This window comes from Platalea leucorodia (assembly GCF_965183815.1).
Source record: "Platalea leucorodia genome assembly, chromosome: 8".
Taxonomy (NCBI): domain Eukaryota; kingdom Metazoa; phylum Chordata; class Aves; order Pelecaniformes; family Threskiornithidae; genus Platalea; species Platalea leucorodia.
Genome location: NC_138830.1, coordinates 10,107,046 through 10,128,288, shown reverse-complemented (window position 1 = coordinate 10,128,288; position 21,243 = coordinate 10,107,046). Strand labels below are relative to the sequence as shown.

At 44.9% G+C, this 21,243-nt stretch overlaps 3 protein-coding genes across 3 annotated transcripts in view; 1 reads left to right on the top strand and 2 right to left on the bottom strand.

Moving 5' to 3' along the window:
- Positions 1-21,243, top strand: part of MED12L (mediator complex subunit 12L) — a gene marked incomplete at both ends in the record, with an annotated part of 153,517 nt that overhangs the window by 84,763 nt on the left and 47,511 nt on the right. The gene's annotated exons all lie outside the window — the stretch shown is intronic.
- On the bottom strand, positions 12,713-14,353 carry P2RY13 (purinergic receptor P2Y13; the record flags this gene model as incomplete). Its single annotated transcript, XM_082320659.1, has 2 exons — positions 14,276-14,353; positions 12,713-13,757 (listed from the first exon to the last, which is right to left on the bottom strand). The coding sequence occupies exon 2, from the start codon at positions 13,742-13,744 to the stop codon at positions 12,713-12,715; it is 1,032 nt and encodes a 343-aa protein (XP_082176785.1). The 5' UTR covers positions 13,745-13,757; positions 14,276-14,353.
- Positions 17,977-20,941, bottom strand: P2RY12 (purinergic receptor P2Y12; the record flags this gene model as incomplete). The annotated part of the gene is made up of 2 exons (XM_082320660.1): positions 20,870-20,941; positions 17,977-19,022 (listed from the first exon to the last, which is right to left on the bottom strand). The coding sequence occupies exon 2, from the start codon at positions 18,994-18,996 to the stop codon at positions 17,977-17,979; it is 1,020 nt and encodes a 339-aa protein (XP_082176786.1). The 5' UTR covers positions 18,997-19,022; positions 20,870-20,941.

Below are 21,243 nucleotides of genomic sequence, written 5' to 3'. Positions count from 1 at the left end.
AAAGTTTTATAAACACAACAGTTTGGGCAAAAAGCAAAAACTGGTTATTAAGTTTCAGCATGTGGTGCTTGGGTGGTCTTGAGCTCCTTTCAGAGGAGCTGGCTTCTGTACAGGCGAGCAGGCAGCCGGCGGCTCCGCTCAGTGCTGCGGCGGAGCGCGGTGCCACGCAGCCGCTCCCCGGTTCCCTCTGCCCCTGCAAGGCGAAGACTCTCTTGGGTGTCAGGCTAGTTTTTGTTGGAGCTTTTTGCTGAAAATAGTAGCTTTTAGGTTTGATTATTGGCGTTATGCAGTGAAAACCATTAAGTTAAAAAGCTCATAATGAAACTTCAAAAACAGTCAAGATGTCTGGGTCACAAAGAAAAAGAGATGAAGCTGTGCGATTGATCGTATTACACCTTCATCCATTGTAGCTCTGGCTACTGTCTCAAATGCTACAGGGGATACTGTGAAAAAATATCTTGTGGGGAAAAAAAAATTACTGGTACGTGCATGTAGACAGTGCCATTTAAACTTTTAAGTAATTCCTGTCTCACTTTTAGGTGTTTTACTTTGCATTGAAACAATTTCTATTGATTTTTTATATGCAATTCTAATTCACATTGCAAAAGGACAAAAAACCCCCTCATCTGCTGTTGTCAGCTGGCCTTTTTTGTGCTTCAATGTATATTCCTATGACACAATTAACCATGTTAGCTACTTGCAGCAACACCACTATTTCAAAGAGGAAGGAAAAGGACATGCGGATTTTGGAGTATGACTGGGAGAAATTCAGCCTGGTGCAACCTCGATTTTTCGTGAGCAGCCTGGAGAGTCCCCGCTCTGCTGTTCTCAGCAACGGACTGACTGCAAGTCCTGGGCGGGGTTTCAGGGTGCCGGCGGCGGAGAGCTGCTGCTCTCCCTTGGGCCCAACTGCTTTGCCAGCTCTTGATTTTTCCTTCTATAATGGCAGAACCTGCTGCTGCAGTGAAGGTGATACAAGCCCGATTTATACTGCTCATCATCAGTTGTCACTTTGATATGCCACTGACATTTTCCCGCGGAAAAACAAGAAGTAGTGGTTATTGTAGTATCTCTTGTGAGGTTCAGTGTTGGTCAGATGTGGAAACCTGATTTTGATAATCGAGGGTGCGAGGTTTTTTTTTTTGTGGTTTTTTCTTTTTGCTTTTTTGTAAGAAGGTTCTGTAATTTTTTATGTTAGGAAGGGTTAAGAGCACTGAAATGTAGGAATTAGTATTGCTGACTTCCTCTAGTGCTTTCTTGGCAGCGCTGGGGTTAGTGTCTCTTGCAGCTTGGTTTCCTATGGAGCCCTGATAGCTGACAGCAGTATGGCGGGTCTGTAGCTCTTGGTTTATGTCAGGCGCGTTTTCACTTAGTTCCAAACTTTTAATAAATATTGCACACTTCAGGTTTAATGCTACAGTCTTACTGCAGATGTCTTGACTGGCTTTTCCTAGTGCTCCCTTGGTCAAAGAGGAGGTCTTTCTGAACTTTGCTGGGTGGAGGTGAGCAAGTGACTCGTCCTAAAAAGAGAAGGAGCTTCTCCTTTTATATCTTATCTTAGGCTATGTGCAGTAAGTGGAGGAGGCTTCCTGGTTGAGATGGAGCATCTAGCCTCCGAAGGGCTGCTTTGGTGTTGGACAAACTCCAGATCGTGACTTGCCGGCTCCCTCCTGGTGCTCGTTCCCTGTCTGGCCGCCCTGCCTGGATGTCTTCCCGGCTCCCGGGATCCACACGGTCAGGCAGCTCCTGATGCCCGGGGACTCCGGCGCTCCAGCACCCAGCGCGGGTGCGTGCTAGCGCACGACGGGCTGCGGGGTGCAGGTGCTGGGCGAGCTGGTCTCCCCGCTCCCTCCCTGCCCCGGGGGGGGCCTGGCAGCTAGGGAGGGGAGCCAAGGGTGAGACAGCAGGGCTGAGCTGGGAAAGGCAACCCTCCGCGGGGAGGGAGGGAGGGAGGGAGGAGGAACCGGCGGCTGGTGCTGCTGAAAAGTTGCTTCTTTTTCTCACACACCCCTAATGCAAACAGATGCTTTCTGTTTCCGAGGTCCCTGCACAACCTTTGGCCTCTCTCCCCGCCTCTGCTCCCCTGCTCTCCTCTCCCTCCTGCAAGAGCTGACCCACGTCCTGCACTCCAGGGGGGTTGTCCCCAGGTGCCACCAGCTTCCACTCCTCGGGGAGTGGGGAGGGAGGAGAAGGTCTGGCTGGTGCAGGATTGCTGGCTGCCTACCCAAAGAGTGAGGTGCCCGGCTCATGACCGGAGAAATGCTGGAGCCTTTCATGTGATCTGGGGCCTGTACTTCTGGGTGTGAATCAGTGGCATCAGCTGAATGCTTGCCTGAGTTTCCTGGTTTCCCTTTTTAAAAGGAGATTGCAGAATCTTCTTTAAAAAGATGGAAAAAAATGTGAAATGCTACCAGAGTTTCCAGACCAAGCATACGGAATGAGAAGGCAGATGTCTACAGTCACTATAATGCACAAATGGCAAGTCATTTTTTAACATACAAAAACTTAAATTGCACTGCTACTTTCAGTTCTTCGTAACTAAGAATAACTTTTTCAATCCAAAATATTCCTTAAATGACATAGGCTTTTGAAAGTGCCTTATATATGTCCCAAACTTTGAGACTAATCAGACGTATAGTTTGTAAGTTGCTTGTTCAGAGCTATGTGGTTTTTCCAGTGAACCTGACAAGTTTTAACATGATCCAAGTGAAGTATGAAGGAAGAGAACCTTTATTCTGTATAATATAATTAAGAGAATTCAAGTGTGCTTTCCTTTACTGAAAGAGGTGAAAAGGAATACAGTACAAACCTTTTATACCAAATTCAGATGTTATAGTTACTGAATCTCACTTGATATGAATTAAACTCTGTCAGGAAGTAAATTATTGAAACCGTGAACCCTCCTGCACTTTGATTCATATCTTAGAAGGAATGATTAGTAGAAAACAATTTTTTTGCCATTGAGAAAAAGCTAACGAGTAACGTTTAATGAATGAATAAAAGGTTAGTAAAGCTGTGCTATTTTGAGAACCTTTCACACTTTTAATTGATCTGATACTCAGTTTATGGTTCCAAGTTTGGTTTTCAGCAGCTGTATCTTAATTCCTGTTTTCTTTTCACTTGAGAGTGATTAAGAGCAAGAAGATTCACAGAACAACTTATCAAACGCTTTTCAGATGCTTAAAGATCACTTACCTGTCACCATTGTCGCCTTCCGCTTGTCTCTGAGCTGCATCTCGAAAGCGCCTTAGACTCCTCCAAAATGCATCTTGAAACTACAGTAGGCGTGAGAGCATTTCTTGCGATAAGGTAGTTAAATAAACCATATCTAGAAGTAAGCTTTTTTGTTTCCGATGGCTTTTTTTGCGATACCTGATCAGAGAGTCAAAATTCCCTTGGCCAGGAGCGACTGGAGCAACTGGCTTTCTCATTCCTGGGAATGACTCACATGCCAGGGTAGGTGAGCAGCGCGCTCCCGCTCACTTCCTGGCTCCGGAGCAGCTCGGGCGCCCAGGACGCAGACAGTGATTCACCCGAGAGGTGGGTTAGTGCCTGTTAAAGGCAAGAGCCTTCGTGCAGTGAGACGTTGCAGACAGTCTGAAGTCGTGTTTTACAGCAACCTGTGCAACCGTGCCTGTGCCTTTCGCTTAATATGGTTTTGTCTGCAGGGTGAATGTGAATTTAATGTGATACTGAAAAATCTTGTGCTGGATAGATGCAAATGTCTGCTAATTGAGATTATCATGTCACTTATTAATTTGACTATATTTAGACATCTTTAATGTTGTGCTTTCAACAGATCCTCTCTTCTAAATAGCATGTAGGATGAAAGCAAAATGTTAAGTCTGCAACTAAATATTTCAGGTAAAATGACTAGTCTGTTTACTGCATACTTTATACGGTCATGGTGTTCTTTAAGACTCTGACTGCGAGCCCGCTGGCTCTTGCAGTCCTGCTGTCAGTGGTCCTGGGTGTACACGCATTTAGAGTAAGATATTTTAGTGCCTTTAGAGCATTGAAGTAATCATGGCAGTGGTTATATCAGGACAAAATTTTGCTTCATGTCAGTAGAGGATGAAGTGGTTAATTTCCCATTTCTGCCGCCTTCTTAAAAAGAAAGCCAATATATATCTTCCTCATTAAATCTTCAGGAGGAAAGAAAAAATGATCTTAATGCTACAAGAACAATGGATGCCAAGTCACTTTTCTCAGACTGCTCTGCCTGTTCTGCCTGGACTTCTCCATACACGTTTTTTCTTTTTTCCTCAAAGATCTGAGGGACTGAATCCCTAGCCCCACTCTTCTGAGACTGGACAGCCTTCTGCATAGGCGCCCTCGGCAGCTGCGTGGAGCCTTGTGAGAAGCTGGAGCAGGAGCAGGACCAGTACATGTGTCCAGGGGGGCCCTGTGCTAATTTCCACATTTCTGCTAGTGGGCAAACTGTAAAATTTCCACATTCCTGCTAGTGGGCAAACTGTAAAATTCCCACTTGCCTCGGGACCTCTCCCTTGAATCTCCCTGATTGTAGGAGACTTCTAACACGGCTCATCTTTGAAGACCAGCTTTTGCAAGGCAAAACAGATAATGCAAATGAAGCCAGCAGGAACACGTGTTATACTTCTGTCATGTTTTTAACTTTATTACTACAAGCTGCAAAACTGATCCCAGGAGCTGGATATTTTGACATAAGTGATGGTCCCTGTTGCATGCACATGCTGGAGTGCACATCACATCACCTGAGGATGGAGGAGGCTTTTTCTGCATTTAGGGAGAGGAGACTAGACAAAGTCTCTGCCTCTCTCAGACCTTGCACATGGATACATAGGACAGTGTGTGCCAGCCACCATTTCACCTTCTTTCAGCTGTCCCTTGTGCTCCAGTGTTTAGCAGCTGCTTGTGTTTTGTTCCCTTCTCAACTGCGTGTTCTGTTTCTAGACTAATGGTGCCTTCTGTTTTTCCTTCCGATCTTTGGTTCACCTCCTCAGCGGCTTTCAGTCATTTTCCACCCTAACGTTACTTGTGGTGATCTGGTGATCTGGTTCTCTCTTCTCAGTGTTCTCAGAGCCTGTGTAAGACAGGAGTACGTGCCTGACTGATGGTCTTGCAGGCTGCTCCTTTGAGCTGAGAAGTTATCCTGTGGAGAGGGCAGTGAGAGCTACCCTGGGATGTGGTGGTAAGTGCTGTCATCAGTTAGTGCAGTTCAGGTGCGGTACACCTCACTGCATAGCCACGCAAACAGCTTGATTTCTCAGCATTAAATCTTTTTTGAGGTGTTCACTCGTATCTCTGTAAATCACTGTCTTTGCTGTCCATTAAGTGGAGACGTTGTTCTTCCTCTGGGGAGCGTACAAGGCTGTTTGACTATCTTGCCCTTTTTCCTGTGGCTGTGCAGTAGCTGGGAGGCTCCAGAGCTGTGAGAATATCTGGATGGGCCTTGTACTTTGAGCTCTTTGGTTGACTTTCAGCATGGTCTGGTTTACCTGAGGACAGGGTGCTGTGCAAATTCTGTGCTGATTTTGGGGTTGGCCTCATCTCCTTCCTTTTGAGAATTTGGGGGATTTAATTTAAATCTCTTTCTTTGTTTCCGTGCCCTTTTAGGGATTTCTCAGATCTATTCCTCGATACCAGATGTTTCATGCTGGAGTCAGACCTGTTTATCCTCAGCCTTGCGTCTTACCTTAGCACCACGTTTTCACCACTGTGGTCTCCTCTCCAGTTATCACTGGTAAAACAACCATTGTCCAAAGGGTCTATTCTTTGGCTTTGTTGCAATGTAGACCTGTCAGTGCCTGTGTTAGAGCCCTGTGAGTTTAGCTCTGACAAGGTGACTTCTTTGTGGTCTTTTCCCGCGGGTATTACCAGTGGTGATTTTCTGTCTGTATTTTGTGGGGCCTGATTGTGCAAAGGACTCCTGCACTAGGTGTAGTTGAGTAGTGTCATGGTCTGTGACCACTGTTCTGTGCAGAGATTATCTTCACCACATGCCTCAGGCCAATTTCCCATTTAGTGCCGTTTGGTTCACCCCTCAGATACTGCATCCTTTCAAGGAGCCACTTGGAGATCAGGCTAGCTCTTAAGTGACCTGCTGCCAGCAGGCACTTGGGCCCTGGTGATGAGTGATGTGAACAGGGCTCACGGTCCTGGTGCTGTCAAGCTGTGTCCTGTCTCTGGATGACTCTTCACGAGGGAGAGTTGAGTGAAGGTGGGTTTTCGTGCTGGCTTCTTGAAAATTGGCTGGGATTAGACTCTTCAAAATTCTCATCTTTCAGAAACCTGGCTCTCATAGCTATATCTGAACACTCATCCAGCTGCCACGGTGGACACCTGCTTGTTGCAGGCCACATATGTAGTCCTGCAGGTTTCCTGAAGAGAAAACTTCTCTTTGATGTTTCTGGGGAACATTGCAGAAGTTGAAGAAGAAATCCACTTCTCTCTTCCATCACGATATCTCATAATCGATGGTCCTTCTCTGGGATGTTTGGAAAAGCCAAAATTCCAGTGTCAGAGGTCCTTAGAGGAGCAGAGACTTCGCAGCTTGGGCACTGAACGAAGCATTCACGCTGTGTTGGTCTTGCTTCCAGCGTTTCTGTGCACAGACCGCCTGACATCATGCCCCTCAGCCACGGGAGTGATAAGCTTCTGTCTCAGTTCTGAGGAACAGCAGATGCCTGGGACCAGCGGCTTGGGAACCTGGAAGTCTGAGTGCTGTAGCTGAGGGCTGGAAGTGGATTTGCAGATAGGTCATAAACAGCAGTTTTACACACTTGTGTTTTGCACAAGACCACGCACTCCCAAGCCAGGTGCTGTACTGCGTCCCTGGTGCGGGGCACGGTTCCAGCCCTGGGGTGGTGCTGGCAGATGTGTCCGCTCCTCTGCTCTCAGTCCTGCGGGCTTCAGTCAGGACACGGCACGACAGTGTGTTATGGTTTGGTTTGCACTGTTGTTCTTCAGGCACTTCTAATGCTGGTGTTGTCTTAGGCTGGGGTCTAAGAAACAGTGCTGCACGACATGTCATGGGGAAGAATGGAAGAAATGAAAAGTGAAAACTGAAATGTTAAAAAATAAAATTCAATTTCTTACAGAGACTCAAGTGTTTAATAGTTGGTACTCTATGAAGTACACACACCAAAGTTTGTGTGTTAACAGTGGTTAAATAATAAATAGGTTCATAAAAATCTACATGAGAATGTTTTTTTTGTTTGTTTTTTTGAACGTGGTACAGTGGCACGTTAACTTTTCTTTAAAATCTCTGTATTTTCGTGTATCGGTAAAACTTAATGGGTTAGAAAGCACTGTCATAGCATCCCCTAGCAGGCTTTTAATTCAGACATGTTGTTTGGCTGTTTTCAGGCTGGAGCGAGTCAGGACTAGCCGCCACATGAAAAGGAAATGCTATGGAGCTTGTCGTAAAAACAGCGCGAAAGAAATGTGAAGCTCTGATGTAAAGAAAAGCTGAAAGCTAGCCTATAACTTCAGTATTGTTCACATTATTTAAAGGTTGGATGTCCCTTTTTGTGATCTGGTGATTAGAGAGCAATTCTCAGATTTCATAAGAGCCTGAACAACGCTGTTACAACAATTATTGTGTTGCTTCATTCTAAAACTCCTTTACTATCATATTTAGCAATATGAACTACAGGGTTATTTTTAAAGCAGATTAGCCACCTGGATAATATGAGATGGGCTTTTTCTTTTTTTTAAACATAGAAAAGTGGTAGGATGATCAGAGGTTGCAACACTGGGATGGTTCCTCCAGCGTTATACCTTCAGATGTGCAAGATGGAGGTGCTTTTATCAGTGGAGGTGTCTTGGAAGAGTTTGACACTTTCCCTTAACGTGGTTTTACTTCTATAATGGTATTGATGGCTGTCATTAAAAGGGAAAGGGAGAGGAAAGGAGCTAATTAAGAAGTGACCTTTAAAGAGCTAATTTCTGTTTTTTCCTCTGTCCTCCAGTCCCTTGCATTATGTTGATAGGTACCCTGAAGTTACACACCTTGGCTGGCTGATCCTGTCTGTAGACTTAGGTCTGTTCTAGTGCCTTTAGTTTTCACATGCAACCTGCTGGCTCTGACTGTGTGTGGTCGTATGGGTAATATCTTGGTTGCTCGACTTGGCTTCCCAGCTTTTGTTCATGATGCAAATTGTTGGTTTGCATGTCTAATTAATTGAAGTATTACTGTATGTTATGAGAGTTTTCGCAGTACTTGGAGTTGTAGGAGCATCGATGGAGGAATGTGTATCGCTGTGCTGGAGACTCAGAACATGGATGAAATGCAGAATTTGTCTTTAGGCATTCAGGAATTAACTTGCTGTCCCTCTGAGAGGAGGCAGTACGATACAAAATCTGGAAGGCTAGATGGTGTATGTATTAGGCAAAGGTATAATATATTTCCTTTTTCTGAAATGCAAGTAAAATAAAAAATACAAAGAAATATATGTAAGCCTTTATGTACCCTAATATGATTGATTTCCTACAAAACTGGACTGCCTAGTGCCCTTTAGTTCCCCTTTTGGGAACCCAACAACCTGTAAAAATATTTAGAATAAGTGTCAATAGTTTTTGTGTGAATCTTGGACCATAGGAGCCTGGAATAAGGTTCATTTGTCTGAACAAGTTTAAGGCCTGGTGCCAGTTTTCTAGTTTCTAGGTTGTCTGTTGCTTCCTAGTCTGGAGCGTAGACAAGCCAAGCAAATGAACACTTGGATGTGGAAAGGAAAAGCCCTGCTGCTGCCTCATGGTGGTGATGGACTGGAGTAAGCATGCATAAGGTGGAAATGTTACATGCATTTGCTCTGTCTTGTACAACTGCTGAATGTAGGAGAAGCAAAGGTTTCTGTTAGCAGCCCCTGGGGCATGAGTATCAGTAGCAGCCTTTCCAAGTTAAGTTGGGAAAAAAATCAGATTTGGAAAAGTGATGACTGTTGTATTGAATACACTGGTAAACTTTACTGAATTACATAAATTCCTTGACTGCACTAAAGAAATGCTGGAGCGTGTCCAAAGAAGGGCAACGAAGTTGGTGCGGGGTCTGGAGCACAAGTCTTATGAAGACCGGCTGAGGGAGCCGGGGTTGTTTAGTTTGGAGAAGAGGAGGCTCAGGGGAGACCTTATTGCTCTCTACAACTGCCTGAAAGGAGGCTGTAGCGAGGTGGGGGTCGGTCTCTTCTCCCAAGTAACAAGTGACAGGATGAGAGGGAATGGCCTCAAGGTGTGCCAGGGGAGGTTTAGATTGGATATTAGGAAAAATTTCTTCATGGAGAGAGTGGTCAGGCATTGGAGCAGACTGCCCAGGGCAGTGGTGCAATCACAGTCCCTGGAAGTATTCAAAAAATGTGTGGATGTGGCGCTTAGGGACATGGTTTAGAGGTGGACCTGGCAGTTAGGTTAACGGTTGGACTCGATGATCTCAGAGGTCCTTTCCAACCTTAACGGTTCTATGATTCTATGAAATCTGGAGAGCCCAGAAGAGCAGCTTTCTATGGCATGCTGCTGGTACTCTCTACCTGTGGTCTAGGCTGATGGCTTTCTCATCTCCAAGGGAAGTCTGTTCTCAAAACATGTCTCCGTTTTGATCAGGTGTAAAATATAAAATATTGCTTTAGTTATTTTTTTGAGCCTTAAAAAGCAGAGACCTAAACTTTGAGGCATTTTAACTGTTACGATTCTTAATTCCGTCTGGAGGCAGGCATCTAAAAATTTGTAGAAAAAAGTGCAAAATCCCAAATGTTAGAATTTAGGGGACTTTTTTTCTGTAAGTGGATCAACCAGGTGTCCTATCCTTGCAGTTGCCTTGCATTTCTCTGCTGCAGAGTTTGGTAACTCTGGCTCCCTTTTACCTACCTAAGAAGCAGCAGCTGAAAAACAGATGATTAAGACTCCTCTGAAACCTTTGGCACACCCCTTATTTAAGGAGCAACTCAGCCCATTTTGTGGTTACACCCACCCTTACATGCAGGCTCTGAGTACTTAACTGTGCATACTGCCAGTATGTGTTTGTGCACAGCGTTAAATGAGCTGGTATTACAAGCAGTAGAAATGAGAAAATAAAAAAAAACAAACCACCTTCCACAGTGGAATAAGTTTTCTGTTCTTCAGCATTTTTATAGTTTATCACTGCCATATTGCTCATTTTATGTTACCATCTTTCTTTGTAATAACCACAGAAATGGGCTGGAGTTCCACTTTTAAATCCAGAGCTGGATGTAAGTCTGTGCTGAGAGTCCTGGGGACCTCCGTATTAGCTGTGCTGGTGCGATTCATTTGGAAGAGGGAGGACTGAGCTGCAAAGTTTTGTGCCGAATTCTTCCCCAATATACCCAAAGCTCAGGAACACAGATTTCCATGGGCACCTCCCTGGTGGAAGATCACAGCTGGTTTACAAGCGGTCTTCTCCTGATGTTTAGCTCTGGTCACTACATTAATTGCTGTGCTATGTCAACAGGCTTAGAGAAACATTTTCAGACATTTTCATACATTTCTTCATAGAGAGAAACATTTTCATACATTTCTTTAAGCAGTTGCTGAAGTGATGACTATTTTAGCAGCTAAGAATTTAATATATTTACTTTTACTAAAGTGACTAAATGAATCCTGTTAAAAACTGTATGCGTGTGGGGAGAGAGGAATTAATTCCTGAATAGCATTTAATCCTGAGAGGAAGACACTGTTTGAGAAAACGTTGATTTACAGGGAAGTTCGGAACCAGCTGAAAGCTGATTTGGGATTAGTTCAGTTTCCAATTGTAAAAGGGTGTTACACTTACGGAAAGCATGTAACATGCCTAGTGGAGAAGATATAGTGAGTGGAAATTGCTAAATAAGACATACATCTACCTGTGTGGCAGAGGCTGGGGAATCCCAAAGGCAGATGTAATTAATGCACGGTAATCTAAAACCAGCTTTGAAAAAATCAGGCTGTATGGAGCAACCTGCATGATTGTATTAGGCTTCTGTAAATATTTCATTTCTAAAAATAGCAATTAAGTGGTGATCAAAGCGTATGGCACATGTGAAAAGGCATAAAGCTAGCAGGAGAGCTTGAGAAGCAGCTTGTTAATAAGGGACGTGACTGTTTTCTCAGCAAGGTGCTGGGGTCTCTCACGCTTCAGCTCCACAGTGTCAAAAAGCAGCAGGAGATGAGTGTCCGGGTACGGGGCGGGAGGCAGGAGGGGTGATGGGAGTTACAACAAGCAACGGGGCTGATGGAAGAGAGCAAGTTGTGGTGCTTTCCCTGAGGCCTCTTCTGCAATGCCGTGTCGCCTGAGCAGCGCGTGATGCGGAGGTAGTCCTCCAGGGTGGCAGGTATGTCGGGGGACAAGTAGCAGTAGGAACGTGTTGTTTGAGAAGCAAGGAAGCATTGCTGAGGGCTAAGGTAAGTTTAACAGGTTTTTTTAATATGCATTGTAGAGTAGGAGTCAATGCATGGTTGGTATCTCTTTCGTGTCTTAAAATAGTGAAATAAATTCCAGGATTTTGGATTAGAAAGTGGTTTCTCTTTAGGCATAGTCCATTTGGACTTCCCCTGTGGGATAGCTAAAGGAGAGCTCTGCGAGTGGTGCGGTGAGCTGGATGGAGAGGGATTTTCTGGATGGGGAGGGTTAGGCAGTGTTGTTTGCTGCCTTCTCTTTGCCCATCGTTGGGACTAGGGAGGGTGAACGTGCCACCAAGGGAGACATTTCTGGGTGTTCCCCTCTGGTGAGTGGTAGGGTAGGGGTGAATGCTGCGCGGCTCTGGGGTGCCCTTTGCAGGGGAAGCAGTCCTGGGTCTTCTGCTGGCCCAGACGAGGAGTGTGCTCTGGGGGGACTCTGGGGTATTGCTGACAGCGTCCTCCACCGAAGTCCCCGCTGGGAGTGGAGAGGAAGGGTGGTGAAACAGCGTAGGCGGTAGGAAAGTAATTACAGGTGTGAGAGAGGTGGGGAGGGATGGGGAGGGACTGTGTCCTTCTTCCCTCTGTCAAGTACGGTTCCTCCTCTTCCCTGCCCTGTGACGTGCCAGCCAAGCTGACACCCAGTGTAAGAATTACTGACGTACAAAATGAACAGCTCTGGGTTTTAATCCCAAATAAAGCTAAATTGTCCTTAGTAGCAGCCATAGTCAGTAAGCTGCTTAAGTGTTAACGAGTAAGGTTTTTTTGTTTAAAGTGGATAGAATTATTCTGTAGATTGTCTTAAGTTATATGAAGGTATTCTTATTCATAGGCTATGGTTTGTCTGTATTCTATGAGGAGGACGTGATTTAGTGACGAAATCAGAAAAACCGCTGTTCTCGTTATCTTTGCAGAGCCAGCACAGCAATGCAAGACTACAAACCGATGTTAGTTTTATGCATCACCGATGCTATTTTTCTGTTCAGACCAATGTTGCTATGGCTGTGAAGCTGCATGAGTGACTCCGGGGTAATCCAGATCTCTGTGGTGTGAGTGCAGCAGCACTGTGGCTGGGCTTCCACAGCTTTGGTTAATGATGGTGGTGTCAATGAGAGAGCACAGCTCAGGGGGAAGATTGGTGTTAGATCGGGGCTGGCAGTTTAAGTGACAGCTTTTTGCCTTTTGAGGCTAAACAGTGAGCATAAATAGGGAAATCCATTGTGCCGTTTTTATTAAGTATTAATATTACAGTAGAACCGCCCTTTCATTTTCTACAGCAGAAGTAAAACAAATTATTTAACTTTTCTATGACTATGCAGAGATTGTAGAATGTGAAGCTGCAGAATCAAGATTCAGTAGCAGACATTCGTGTGTCCAGTTCGGTTTTGGGGTTTGTATGAACTGTTTTCCGAAATGTCTTTACTCTCCTGCATAAAACCTTTTCTACAAATGGTTTGCACAAGAACATGTATATCAGGGGGTCCATGCAGACATTTGTGGTAGCCAGCCACAGAGTGCTTTCTTTTGCGACAAAGAGCTGGTTCTGCAGACGGCAGTCCATTCGGGTGGTCGTTTGACTCAGAGTATAAGGAACCCTGCTAAAATGAAAGGGGGCAAAGCATAAGAAAAACACAGTAAAAATGATGAATACTTTCCCCTTGATCCTTTGTTCGCTTTTGTTGTCTTTCTTCTGTGTTTTTACATAAGACTCATATACCTTTTTGGCAATAATTATATAAAATAGAAACATGAGGATGAGAACAGTCCAGAAGATGAACTGACAGATATAATTGACAGCTTCATGCCATTTGAGTCCGAAGTAATTCTTCAACGAGGCACACTTCTTCACGGATTGGGGTGTTGCTTTCTTGTTTGATAAGATCATGTTAGGCAGAGAGAGAACAAAGAAGAAGAGCCAGACCAGACCCGCAAGGATCTTAGCTGAGGTCAGGTTTTGCACCCAGAACTTCCCAAACGGTCTCACAATCTTGAGAAATCTGTCAAAAGCAATGAGACCAAGTAGCACTATGCTAATATACATGGTGTCATAAAATACTACGGCTGAGAAGCGACAGACAAAGGCTTTGAGTTGCCATGGTCCCAGGCCAGAGTCCGTCAGGATTTTCAGAGGAAGCATCAGGGTCATTATAAAATCAGAAACTAAGATATTTTTCAGGTAGACAATGAAAGTTGATGTGCTTGGAATATGGAAGAAAGCCCAAAAAGCCAGGCTGTTCAGTACAAGTCCCAGAAGGAAGACGAGTGTATACAGTACTGGGAAGACCAGGTGGGTGACTGTGGTGTCTCGGTGGCACGGCGCAGAGGAGGGTGCTCCACTGGAGTTACTGACAGTACTCTCGTTTGCAAAGTCTCCCATTGTTTGAAATAGACTTGGGTGAAAAGGAGAGAGAAAACATAAAACATAACATTCTCTATTTAAAATTACACGTTCCTTAGTGACTGGCAGGTTTACACAAATAAGACAAAACCTGAACATGCATTAAATACACTGACCGATTTCCTTCTAGTTCGTAGAAAATCTAAATCTTTGCCTAAGTTTAAGTTGTTTACAAACTACCGTCTAATAAAAAGTTAAAATGGTATATATTCATTATGGAGGCCTAAGATAATATAATAGCAAGGTATAACAGCAGATTGCCTAGACCACCATTTGTCTTTTCATGGAAATGTATTTTAACATCGAACAGAAATTTCAAAGCAAGGTGCTTCTGGGGAAGCAACTTCTGGTATATCTTAGCAAGCACACACCACTTTTCCTTTCTCAGCACAGATTTAAATAACATTTTCAAGCTAAGATGCACACTGCTGGTTATCAGCCTCTTACATCTGAAAGCCAGATGACCGAGTGCCCCGTCACACCATGTGAACGCTCCGATCGTGCAAGTACCTGAGCAAACCTGGCAGCAACTCTTTCAGAGAGGGGTCTTTGGCTATCTCCGGTTCATCCGCTGTTCCTCTGCTGACAAAAGCCTCAAGCAAAGTATTAAGAATGGGGAAATGTGTAGAAAGATGAGACTTTTTCTGTTGGTGTGGTGTGTTGTTTCCTTCCTCATTTTCATGTATTGCCCGAGTTAGTTAATCATCTTTGCTTTTCTCTCTTACTTTTGCTCTCTGTCAGAAAGTACACTACTTTCTCCTATACTAATAAAATAATACTAATAATCAAGACAGACCCATTTTCTGTCTTTTTGTTTGTGTGGGGCAGACCTGATGGCACCTATACTGTGCCATTACGATTTGGGTCCTTTAGAGACATGGGATGAAAAACCACAGAGTGTTTCCTGACAGTTTTCCAGGATAATCCTCCAAGGTAGCTCTGAGTTCTTGTGTGTGAATTCCCCTGTTCTGGATAGCACTAGTTGTTGTCAAATGTGTGACCAGAAGGTCTGCTCAGAGCCACCCTTAAAATGGCTTACTCGGCTACAAAATCACGTATGCTGACATATTCAGAAACTGTACCCTCCCTCTGTAGCCTGTTTAATATTGACACATGAACCTGAGCTTGACTTTTGATCTCCAGAATGGGATTTCTGGTTTATTTTGGCGTCAGCGTAGCCAGGTGATACAACGTGCTGGTTACAGCCACTTTCTGATTCTGGCAGAAGCTGCTGCCGCTGCATGGTGTGCTTTGTATTTGTTATGTGTTTGTTATGTATAATGTTGGAATCTAGTGCATTTCTCTGTAAACAGAACTTTTTGTATAAGTTTAACTGAGTCGTGTGATTTGTCTTGTATTTTCCTGTCAACTGATGTGACTTAAGGTTTTGGCTCCTTGCTTGCTGCCACGTGGGAAATGGCTCACGTTCAAGCCATCCTTTTGTGGGCAGACATGGATTGCTTTTTGAGGTTCTCAGGCTGCAGCTGTATTGACAGTAAGTTTGTACATTAGTATCTGCATTTTGGTTAATGTAGGTGTGCATGCTGATGTCGGTGTTAAATGTCTGGCAGAGAGCAGAGAGCCTTGAGGATGACCGGGATGAAGGTCACCCTCGCCACTGTCATCAGTGTGACATGACCCTAGCTGCCTGACCCAACTTCTGTTCATTCATCAGGGACTATATAAAGCTGAAATGGTCCATTGCAATACCCCAGGACTGATGTCCAAGGCAGCATCTTCCATGTTTTCTTCCAGCCTGACCTCTTGACGCTGTTCCCAACTGTACGAGGCAGGTACTAAGGGTCTCCAAGTATCCTATCAGTGACTGCTATATGGTACACAGATAGCTGTAGTATCTGTTGTCTGAACAGCTCATCTGATCAGGAAAAGCAGCTGCCGGATAATTGCTGCTCTCTCTCCATGTGTACGTACAAAAAATGTGGGGAATGAGTGTTGGGTGGGAGTGGAACATCTCACGCTTCCCTTCTGGGCATCAGCTGGAGCTGGTCAGTCCCGGGCGCCATGGGGCTGGTTGTGGAGAGTGTGCTCTGGAGTGACCGGCAGCGCTGGTTCCAGGGAAATAATGGTGCCCTGTTTTCTATGGGATAACCCAGTTACTGATTGTAATCAGTGTTGGTGCGTATACCAGCATAAGCCGTGCATGAAACGTTTTGTAAAATATTTAATTCATCCAGGCAGGTTGTAAGAGATGCATAAACTCTAAGGCTGAGTGCTAAAGTAAGTGAACTGTCTTCTAACTTTTTAGGAAATTGGCTATCAGTTGTAAAAACGCCCCGTGCCCTGCTGGGCACAGATAAGTGCCAGAGAAGGGTAGACAGGCCATGGCTTTTGCCAGGACTGAGCTCTCGCATGGTGGTGAAACTTATGTCTGAATTGGAGCTGATTTGCAGTGATGATAAATGAATCATAATTTATTACAATAGCCTAGGATCTTTTTCATGTGTGGTTGTTAAGATACCTGAAAACATTATATACCTGAAAATACTTCCCTGCTTTTTTTTCAACTTTTCCAAGTGAAAAAGGGGAAGCAGTTAAATTTTTTGTATAGTGCAAAAAAGCTGCCCTTAATAATCAGTAAAGATTTTACTCTGAGTCTTTCTTTCCCCATGTGCTGGTTTTGGCTGGAGTAGGGTTAATTTTCTTCATAGCAGCTAGTATGGGGCTATGTTTTGGATTTGTGCTGGAGACAGTGTTGATAACACAGGGATGGTTTAGTTGCTGCTGAGCAGTGCTTGCACAGAGTCAAGGCCTTTTCTGCTTCTCACCCCACCCCAGCAGCGAGCAGGCTGGGGTTAAACCACGACAGCCCTTTTTGGTGCCCAGCGTGGAGCCTGTCTTGGTTTAACCCCAGCCGGCAACCAGGCCCCACGCAGCCGCTCGCTCACGACCCCTCAGCGGGATGGGGGAGAGAATAAAAAGAGTAAAAGTGAGAAAACTCGTGGGTCGAGATAAAGACAGTTTAACAGGTAAAGCAAAAGCCGCGCATGCAATCAAAGCAAAACAAGGAATTCATTCACTCCTTCCCATCGGCAGGCAGGCGTTCAGCCATCTGCAGGAACGCAGGGCTCCATCACGTGTAATGGTTACTTGGGAAGACAAACGCCATCACTCTGAACATATGTGTGTCCCCCCCCCCCTTCTTTCTTCTTCCCCCAGCTGTATGTGCTGAGCATGGCGCCATATGGTGTGGGATATCCCTGGGGTCAGTTGGGGTCAGCTGTCCCAGCCGTGTCCCCTCCCAGCTTCTTGTGCCCCCCCAGCCTGCTCACTGGTGGGGTGGGGTGAGGAGCAGAAAAGCCTTGACTCTGTGCAAGCACTGCTCAGCAGCAACTAAAACATGCCTGTATTATCAACATTGTCTCCAGCACAAATCCAAAACATAGCCCCATACTAGCTGCTATGAAGAAAATTAACTCTATCCCAGCCCAAACCAGCACACCCTAAGATCTAACTATTCTGTAAATTGAGTCTTTGTATATTTTCTAATATAACATATTGTTCTCTATAAAAGTGTACATTTTTGTTTATTCATATAGTAAGGTGAAGTATTTGAAGATTTAACTCACATCAAGGTAAGCCTGATGATGTAATTTCCTCTGACATAAAACTGTTAATTATTGGTCAATGGATTAAGAATTGCAAGCATATAATGAGATAAGTACAATGTTATTCTGTTACCAAAAATCTGCACAGATAAATAGCTTGGCTACATATGTTCTATATTTCTGTTTGTCTGCCAGTTGCGTGCAAGGTGACAACTCCCCGTATTTAAAAATCACATTTACTGTGGATTTTATTTGCATTTCCCAGATCCTGTGTTGCCATGGACTTTACTCTGGCCCAAGTTAAGCTATTTCTGCAGAATCTTTGCAGTTCATAATCTCATCTGTGGCATTTCATCACTCTGTTTTAAATTTTTCCTTACAGCTCCAACTATAAGTTCAAACTTCTTCCTAGCAATTCTGACAAGCATGGAGGCTGTGATCAGGTGGTGCTCTTCTTTTATTCAAGCTTTCTAGTTTCACTGTTTTTGCAACCAGTGATGTTGGTTCCAGGATGCTTGTGCTTCATCTGTAGGACAATTTCTAAAGAAATCTGTGAAATTCTAGATTTTCTTCCACAGGACTTGTGCTGCTTCCGCCCACCAAGAAAAGTATGTGGCCGAGAAGGGGTGTGGGTAGTTCGTAGCTCTAGAGCGGCGTCTCGTCTGTGTCATCTCCTTCATTTTGCTCCTTTATCCGTGCTCTGAGTCCTAACGATGCTGTGTGCTTGCACAGCATGTCTAGCAAGGACTTTCTAAATGATTTGCAAAGGAAAAAGTATATGAATGGGTCTAGGCAAGCATTTAGCGACGTCAGCCACAGCGTGCTCTCTTTCAAGTAAAACAAGGTCTTCTGAGCAGAGCATTCAAAAACGTCTCTTGTTTGGCTCAACGTGTAGGGGATTCTAGTAAAGTGGAATGGCACAAAACAAATAAAGAACACTGCAATAATGATGAAAACCTTCAGATTTACAGTCTTTTTGGATGCCTTTCCTGTGCATCTTGTCCTTTTGTAGGATTTGTACAATTCTTTACTTATGAGTATGTAGCATACAACTATCACTGCTAAATTAACCCAGAAAATAAGTTGACAAGTATAGTTTACAATTTCGTGCCAGACTAAGCCAAACTCAGATTTCAAGAGAGCACATTTTTTTACGTTCTTAGGTGTTTTCTTCTTGTTCGTTAGAATCATGTTGGGTAATGAAAGAGCAAACATTGATATCCAAATTGCTGTGGACAGGATCTTGGCACCTAAAAGGCTCCTTGGTGTTGATGTTCTGAACGGCGAAGTGGCTTTCTGATAGCGATCGATCGTTATTAGACCAAGAAACAAAATGCTAATGTACATGGTGAAGTAAAATACAACCTGGGTGACCTGGCACACAAACCCTCTCAGTACCCATGTTACCAACTTTGCATCGCTAAGGATTTTAAATGGAAAAGTCAAGATCATGAGGAAGTCAGAAATTACAGTGTTCTTGAGGAAGATGATGAAATTGGATTTACTGGATATTTTAAAAAAGACCCACATTGCTAGGCCGTTCATGGTGATACCCACGAGGAACAGAATTGTATAAAGCACAGGAAAAATGACTTGACTGATTTTGTTATCGCTGGTGCAGTTGCTGTCGTTTCTAGAGTAGCTGAAGTTGGTTGTGGCTTTCATTTGCACTTTGTTTTTTTCCCCCCTCCCTGTAAAAACAAAAAAGAAAAAAAAAAACGAAATTGTGAGTTGTATCTGTCACAAGACTTCAACCTTTTTAGTCCACTTTTAATTTTTGTGTCGGGAACATTTCTTTGGTGATTTTGACTGCTGTAAGTTGTGTCTTATTTTACTGAGGATGTCAGGTTTCTACAGGAGAGCACTAGATGTAGCCATGTTTGTTAAGTGGCCTAGTTTGATCTTCTGTGACTGAAATGCTGAGGTGACCTTCCATCCTAACCTCCTGAGCATCCATCCACACAGCTTTCCCGAGACCTGCGCTGCAGGGGGTGGGCAAGGGGCCAGCATGGCGATGGGCTGCGGGAGCGGCATGGCTGGCATCATGCCGCCTGTTCCCTGGCGTGAGTGCGTAGGTGACGGCACAGGGCTGGACGTGGATCTGCCAGCCCCCGTGGCCCTGCCACTGGCGTTACAGCCGGTGAGACCCAAGCTGGGCCGCGGGTCCTGGCCTGACCAGGCTCAACCCGGCTGTGCTGCCTTGGGTGATGGCCTGGTGGCAGAGAGGAGCTGGTGAGGGCCACGGTGCGTGGGTCCGCGTGGGGCGGACGGGCTGTGGTGGCACACTCTGCCAGCAGCGAGGCTGTCGTGCCACACGTGGGCCCCCCGGGCTGTGACGTACGTCTGCCCAAACTGCCTCTCTCCTCCCAGGGAGGAAGGAGAAATGTCCCTTTCTGCATCTTCCTCAGTGTGGAAAGGGATAGCATTTAAACTTGTTTTGACTGCAGATTTAACAGTGCCAGGCTGAACTAAAAGGAATCAAATGACCCTTTTTATTGTATTTCTGCTCAGCTGGCCACCTCTCTCTCCCAGTGGCGTTATTTAGCCTTGCTTTTGGTTGTCCTTGGAGCTGATCTCTGCCTTCCCTTCCCTGCCCCTGCTCAGCCCCCGGCAATAGCTGCTTGCAGGCCACCGCCATTTCCCCCGGGTACTCAAAGGGTGGAGGTGGCACCCCACAAAGTCCAAGGGGAAGAAAGTGAGAGTGAAGTGCCTGCTCTTCAACCCTACATATTAGCACTTGGACAGCTAATGGTGTCTGTTACTTCAGTGGTTATACATTTGCCAGCAAAGTCTGAAGTTATTTGTAGCTTTATTTATGTAGGTATTCATGTATACCTTTACTTCTAGTTTGACAGTTTATACTGTCATTCTCCTAAATCGGTTGCTTTACCGGTGCTGTGTTGCAAATAAATTTAAAACTTCACTGACTTGAGCCAACACGCAGGAGCTGTGCAGGAGTTGCAGCCTCCCATACTCTGCAGTGAGCGCCTGCGTGAAGTCGCTGCTGAGACCCCTGCGTAGCGCTGTGCCCCTCCGAGCCCGCCCTCGCCACGAAACCAAGAGTGCATTGGCCAGCCGGTCATCCGCAAACACTGAGCGGCTGGCATCCGCGTAACTGATAGCAGGGGCTGGGCTGGAAACTGTTGCTCTTGGTCCGAAAACCTTGATCAGATCGAGTTGCCTGGGAAGGTCAGGCAGGGATGTTGAATCAGTCAGTGTTGCGTTTCAAAAGGAGTAACTTCCAGGTGCGTAGTGATGCAATTGTAAAAATGGCTATATTTCTGTATGATCTCTGCCTTTGTGTAAAATAAGGCACTTGAGGGAGTTGATGCTTTGTCAGCCAATGCCCAAACATCCCTGACATCTTCCTTACAGAGCTGAAAAGTTTTGTTTCTATCTGTAAGATAGAAATAAATTGGCTTATGCTTTGAAGCACATAACAGATTCAGCTGCCAAGTCTCATCCTAATGAAATAAGTATTCCCTAAGCATGCAAAATCAGACACCTTCCCCCACTCCAAAATCAAAGAGAAGATTACCTTAGTGTGCTGTTGAGAAGCAATGAAACGCTCGGGTATTTCCTGTGATGGGAAGCTTGTGTTGCTGACGGAGGGTTGTTTGCGGTTCCTCTAGCTCTTCACCATGAGAGCAGGCAGGAGTGTTCATGTGTAAATCCCACAGAGCAAGGAGAGGCTGGAGGAGCAGCTGTGCATCCCAGCTGAGACTTAGACCTTCCTCTGGCTTTGAACTGGTTTCTTAGCCAGAGACAGCTGCAAATTCCAAGTGATGCTCTCAGTGCTTCTGCTTTTGTTTCCTCTAGAAGAGAGAGAGAAATAGAATTTTTAAAATAATTGGAGGCTTACTTCCTGCTTTTGACCTACTGGCAGAGTCACTGTTTTTAAGAGAGCATGTA